Source organism: Myotis brandtii, unplaced genomic scaffold (assembly GCF_000412655.1).
Source record: "Myotis brandtii unplaced genomic scaffold, ASM41265v1 scaffold612, whole genome shotgun sequence".
In the NCBI taxonomy this organism is placed as follows: domain Eukaryota; kingdom Metazoa; phylum Chordata; class Mammalia; order Chiroptera; family Vespertilionidae; genus Myotis; species Myotis brandtii.
Genome location: NW_005370328.1, coordinates 1314928 through 1320927, shown reverse-complemented (window position 1 = coordinate 1320927; position 6000 = coordinate 1314928). Strand labels below are relative to the sequence as shown.

The 6000-nt window shown below is 48.9% G+C and overlaps 1 protein-coding gene and 1 long non-coding RNA gene across 3 annotated transcripts in view; one reads left to right on the top strand and one right to left on the bottom strand.

Moving 5' to 3' along the window:
- LOC102251363 overlaps nucleotides 1–6000 on the bottom strand; it is a 171101-nt gene that overhangs the window by 9917 nt on the left and 155184 nt on the right. The window lies entirely within an intron of this gene.
- The window catches only part of TGFB2 (transforming growth factor, beta 2), a 61317-nt gene continuing 55783 nt past the window's right edge, over nucleotides 467–6000 (top strand). Inside the window, exon 1 of one of the 2 annotated variants that reach the window (XM_005879885.2) lies at nucleotides 467–868. In XM_005879885.2, coding sequence (XP_005879947.1) covers nucleotides 523–868 — 346 coding nt within the window. In that variant the 5' untranslated portion in view covers nucleotides 467–522. The remainder of the gene's footprint in view (nucleotides 869–6000) is intronic. The other variant, XM_005879886.2, reaches the window with a different exon arrangement.

Below are 6000 nucleotides of genomic sequence, written 5' to 3'. Positions count from 1 at the left end.
CCGCAGCTGCCCGCCGGGACCTTTTCATCTCTTCCCTCTTGGCCGCGGGAGCCGAGTTCAGATCCGCCACTCCGCGCCCGAAACTGACACACTGAACTCCGTGTCCTCCTCCTGCACCCACTGCCGCCTCCTAGCCACTCGCCTCTCTTCCCCCCCAGCTCGTCGCTGCAAGGAAACTTTTTCTAACTCCCCCCCACGTGAGGTTTCCCTTTGCCCATCGCATAGGACCGTTTCCACTTGGGGAACGACTGGCTTTTTCTTCTGAAAGGAATTCTCCAGCAAGATACCTTTTTTTTTTTTAATTTCCTCTCTCTCTCTCTCACTATTGGACACTGACTCGATTGTCTGCAAAAGTTTCGCATTAAAAAAAAAAATCTACCTGACCTGTGTTTTCAGATTGGTTGGTTTCTTTTCCATTTCGTTTTCCTCTATTTTTATTTTATTTTATTTTTTGGTACCATTTTTTTAAAAATTTTTTTTAAGAAAAAGAAAGAAACTTTTTCCACCTTTAAAAAAAAAAAAATGCACTCCTGTGTGCTGCGCGCGTTCCTGCTGCTGCACTGGGTGCCGGCCGCGCTCAGCCTGTCGACGTGCAGCACCCTCGACATGGACCAGTTCATGCGCAAGAGGATCGAGGCGATCCGCGGGCAGATCCTCAGCAAGCTGAAGCTCACCAGCCCCCCGGAAGACTACCCCGAGCCCGAGGACGTGCCCCCGGAGGTCATTTCCATCTACAACAGCACCCGGGACTTGCTGCAGGAGAAGGCCAGCCGCCGGGCGGCCGCCTGCGAGCGGGAGCGCAGCGACGAGGAGTACTACGCCAAGGAGGTCTACAAGATCGACATGCCGCCCTTCTTCCCCTCGGAAAGTAAGTGCCGTCTTGTTTGGTTCTGGGGTTTTTGTTTGTGTGTGTGTGTGTGTTTCGTGTCCATCCTCCGAGGCTGAGCGCTGCCCCGAGGCTCCCCAAGCGGGGCCACCACGCCAGGGATCGCCCTGGCCCGTCCGCCTTTCGGTCCCCAGCCCCTCGCCCCACGCACGCCCCTTCCACTCCTGAGCGTGAGAAGCTGAGGCTGGAAAACGTTGCCTTTCCACTGTATTTTCTCCATTTCCCCCCCTCCCCCCCTCAGAGCCCCCTCCTCTCTAAGGCGTTCTTCTCTTTTTCTCGCCCCTGAGATTCTTGGCTAGGCCACCAGCTAGGAGCCGGCGTCCCCCTGTCCCCCGAGAGGCGCTCCCTGGGGCCGAGGGCAGCAGGGGAACCCTGGTGGGTTTCTTTCCTTCCCCCGACGGGCGTGGAGCCGGCCCAGCTGGTGCAGGAAGGGTTAAAAAATAGTGGCTCCGGAAGGGAAGGCGCCCCTCGACCCGCCGACCTCTCCAAGGGGCTCCCCCAAGCTTCCCCCATTGTCTCCAGCTCCCATCGCCAAGACACACCCGAGGTGGTGAAACCTTTCCAAAACACCTACCTCCTAACCCCCGATTCTGGAGGCTGTGGCCACGGCCAGGTGTTTACATTCCCAAAGGCCGGGCCGGCTTGTGCCCCGCCCCCCCCCCCTCCCCCTCTTGGAAGTCACCTGGAGCGGTGGAGAGGGCGGCTTGGTGTCTGACGGTGCGGAAAGGGGGTGGACTTTCACGTTATTTTCCAGAATCTACGCAACCCTGCCTCCTGAAGCTCGAGGTGTAGCAAAATCGCCTTTCTTATGCGTTTCTCTTTCTCCCTCCGGAGCCCTGAGCTCCTGCGGGGACTCGGGCCGCACCCCTGAGCGCCTCCGAGAGAGCAGAAGGCAGCTCATTTGTTTCTTGTAAACCTGCTTCTCTGAGGGCAGCGTCCCCAAAGCCAGCTGGCATACAGTAGCAATGGGAGCCGAGTGATTTATTGGGGAGTTCCTTGGGGTGGGGGGAGAGGGGGAGAGAGAAGGACAGTCTGCTTAGAATTAGTTCCAATCCTTAAAAAAGAAAAGAAAAAAAAAGAAGCATCCGGGATACCTGAGAGGGTTAAATACCAGGAAGAAGAAGAAAAAGAAAAAGAAAGAAAGCTTCGATATTTGCGTAGTCCAAACCCCAAGTTGTAAGCTTTTCATTGGTGGCCCATTTCTCTCCACCCCTTTCCATGCCCTATATACTGGCCGGCTGCCTTCACAGAATCTGTGTCTTTCCTAAAGAGATAATATGGCCCTCTTGCTCCGTTTGATCCCAGCGGTTCTAGTTATAGGGCGGAGCTTTTCTTTTTTTTAATAATATATTTTTTTTTGTTTGACAAGTCGCAGCTCTGTGACTTGCCCTGTCTCCTACTGGACGGTCTCAAAATGTGAGCCTGTGGAGCTAACCCAGGTCTTCCAAGCGGCCAGTCTTTTGCTGCATCTTCTCCTGCAGGGGATCCTGGCAGGCAGGACGGTTTTATTGTTGTGATGATGATGGTGATAAATACACTCCACCCTGGTTATTCCCTGCGGGAAGCGAAGCTCTGGGTCTGGGGTGGAGCCAAGGAGATATTAGGCAAGAAGGTTCATTGTCATTAACCCGAAGCCATTGAGATCGAACTGGGGGCTGAGTCAGTTTGCCTTCCCCTGCACGTGCGTGGTTTCCACGGCTGTTTGGGCAGACGGGCCAGTGTGTTATGCAGCCCCTGAACTCGGCATCCCAGTAGCGTGTTCACCTGCAAAATCTCGCATGCATCGCCAGCGCTCTTCACAGAGGAGGGCTGAATCCATCAGGAGAGAGGCATGGAGAGAGCAGGTCACCCAGGAGGGCCTTCATTCCCTGTTCTTTCCAGCGTCTCTCAGTCCCAAGGGCTGAGTGATCTGACCTGGGGTCATGGCCATCACCAAAGTGGAGACATTCTCACAGGGTCAGGGTTCCAGATAGGGCCGCTAAGAGCAGCAAGTGGAAACTTCCCCATCCCACGTGGAGCCACCAAAGATAGGAAAACCTCTCCGAAGTCCAATATTTTTCAAAATATACTGTGGGATTTTCATACCGAAATACAGGCTTCCTAAAGCACGTTCTTAAAGCAAAATACAGGCTTTGTAAAGCCTGTCTTGTGAATGTGTGTTGAGGGGCCGAGAACCATAGCAGACTGCATCCTACTGTGTAAGGACTGTGGACCATTTCACAGAAAGTAGGTTAACTGATTTTCCAGCACTTTCGAGTTATACTGGAATATAGTACACCCTTCCAAAAAAAAAAAAGTGGGGGTAGGGGGGTGGGGAAGAAAAGAGAAAAGCACTCCACCATATTTTTAAACAGCAAATTGAAAGTACAGCCTTGGCTTCCGTACCAACGTTCCCCCTTTAAGACTTGCTCCGTGGCTGCCGGAGGGAGTGTGCCTGTCGCTGCTTGCAGTGACTTCGTGAGGGTCATGAGCCCCAGAGCCCAAGGCATGGGAAAGATCACTGGTTCATTTTTTTTTTACCCCCAACTTATTAGCGTTCAGGGAGTGACTCCGGCTCAAGTATTACAAATATGCTCTAATTATACTCAGCGAGCCATATATCATTTCAGATCGCTGATCGCCCTTCGCGGCACATTTTATACGGTTCAGACTCAATATTTTTAGCAACGTGGACATTTCAAAGTAAAAATATAAGAGATATTGTATATGCCTCCAGGCATATTTTGTCTTAAATATTATCCTTGGCCCAGCGCGCTATATAAATACAGTAAATATGAATAGAACTGGCCAGTTGCCAACTTTCTCGGATGAATTTTAGTCAAGAAAGGTATTTAGGGGATATAAATAATACTGTGTCAACAGTTAGAGAAGGGGTCTGATTCGTTTTGAATTTATTCATATTGATCTTCTCACATGCTGTTAGTTTAAGGCTCAAAGTGGAGTTAGGCTTAGGTTTACCGATCGTTTTACCCAGTGGGAATTGGTGGATTTCTGGGTCCTTTTGACAATCCATTTGAAGTTCAAGGCACAGCTATTCAAAAGACACTGCTCACGGCTTTAGAGATTTAGTGAGAATAACCTCCTTACCCAGAGGAGGTGTCCAAGGATGGACAGTTTAAAATCTGTAGAGACTTGGATAATCCTAAAAAGGAAGAGACAAAACCGTTTCATTTTCTCTCTTTCCTCTCCCTCTTTCATTCTAACTAATCAGGCACTTGGGATTCTAACTGTGGTGATTACACACACACACACACACACACACACACACACACACACACACACACCACCCCCACCCAGGATACATCTGACATGTTTGATTGTCCTGACTGGGAGTGGAGGGGTGCTGTGGGCATTGAGTGGGGAAGGCTGGGGATTTGGCTAAACATCCTAGAACACCCACCGCTGAGCCCCTCCCATGTATCAAAGAATTATCCAGCCCAAGAGTCAGGCATGCCAGCATTGAGAAGCCCTGATTCCCCTGATAGTTACTTGGGGTTACTGAATTCTGCTAGTAGTCCCATGTGAAAAGTAATCACCTAAAAAAGAAAATATCTTTACAATCCAAAGGACATTAAAATGAGAGCCTTGAATAGAAAGATAATCAGAAAGTTACCTTAATTAAATAGGAGCATGAAAGTGGACCATTTGGTATAGTCCATGCTTTATTATGATGGTAATAAACACCTAAATTAGACATCTGAACTTCCCATTCATTGAGCCTGAGGCCTGGCGCGGCCCCACCCCTCGGTAACTTCGGTGAGCCAGTGCTATCAGGACAAAGAGAAGTGAGAAATTATCTTGGATTTCCCTTGCAAGGGAAATAAACAATGCATGTTAATGAAGAGTGGATTCTCCAGGCCAGGCAACGAAGAAAATAAATAACCGTGTTGGTTTATTCAATCCTATTGAATGAGATAAACTAAAATATACAGCCCGAAACATCACAGCGAGGTTTCTTCGGTCATTGTTTTCACATGAATGTTAAACATTTGATGCCAAACAATGTCCTTTTCTATTTCTCCTGTCATTTTCCAAGGGAAATCGTGGAGTGTCGAAGGAATAACCCCCAAAGTGCAAGTGCTGTGTTCTGGGGGGGGGGAGGGGGGGAGGGAGGCTTAAGGTTCTTCTATTCAGGGACAGGGCTCTCTGTGCACAAGTTGCTGGACTACGGGCCAGTTGCCCAGGGAAGGAAAATATTAGCAGTTGCTGGAACATAGTAGTATTTTTGCTTGATGTTCAGGGATTTTATTTTTTAAGATTCTCTGTGTGTGGATGTGCAAGAGAAACAGAGAGAGAAAAAGAGAGAGAGGGAAGGAGAGAGAGAGAGAGAGAAAAAGAGATCAAAGACAGACTTGAACCCTTTGACTTCCACAATGGCTGAGTTATTAATAAACAACAGACCCACTTTAATTCCTTCGTTGTCATTGCATCATCGCTTGTACTAACTCTAGTGCCTAATTGTGGTTACATTTAACTTTAGGCCACATACTCTGTCAGGATTTCCTCTCTGTTTTTTTTCTTTGACTTTTCAAGGACTAGGAAAAACCCTCAAAGAAATATACTGTTTATAACTGAAACTGTTGGGCAAGTCTTTGCTGCCAGGTGAGGCCCGGCTCCTCACCACCAGGGAGGCTGGGCTTTGGAGCTAGAGGGGCCAGGAGCAGGGACCCCTTGACCTCCCAGAGGGACGCCCAGCCCTGTGTGTCCACAGCGACCTCTGGGGGCGACTTCCGGAGCTGCACCTTTCGAAGGATGGCTTCTGCCTGGTGCAGAAGCGCTGATGTAACCTGATTGCAGCATCTTCCCTCTAAGATACCAAGGAGTGACAGGTCCGCTTCCTAGAGGAAACGGAGATGGGGAAGGAGGGCTAGTGATTCACTGTCGATCCACCATCAGATCTGGGTTAGAACCGAGGAGGTCGCCAACTCCCAGGCCTTCGCCCAGAGATGACAACACGCTTCAGGCTGCATTTTTAATTATTTATTTTTTTAAAAAAATATTTTATAGATTTTTTACAGGCTGAATTGTTTTCTTACTAATTTGATTAAATTTTTATCTGTTTTATTTATTACAAGTGTTTTTAAGTTTGTGATGAGCCTTTTAAGTTTTGTTTA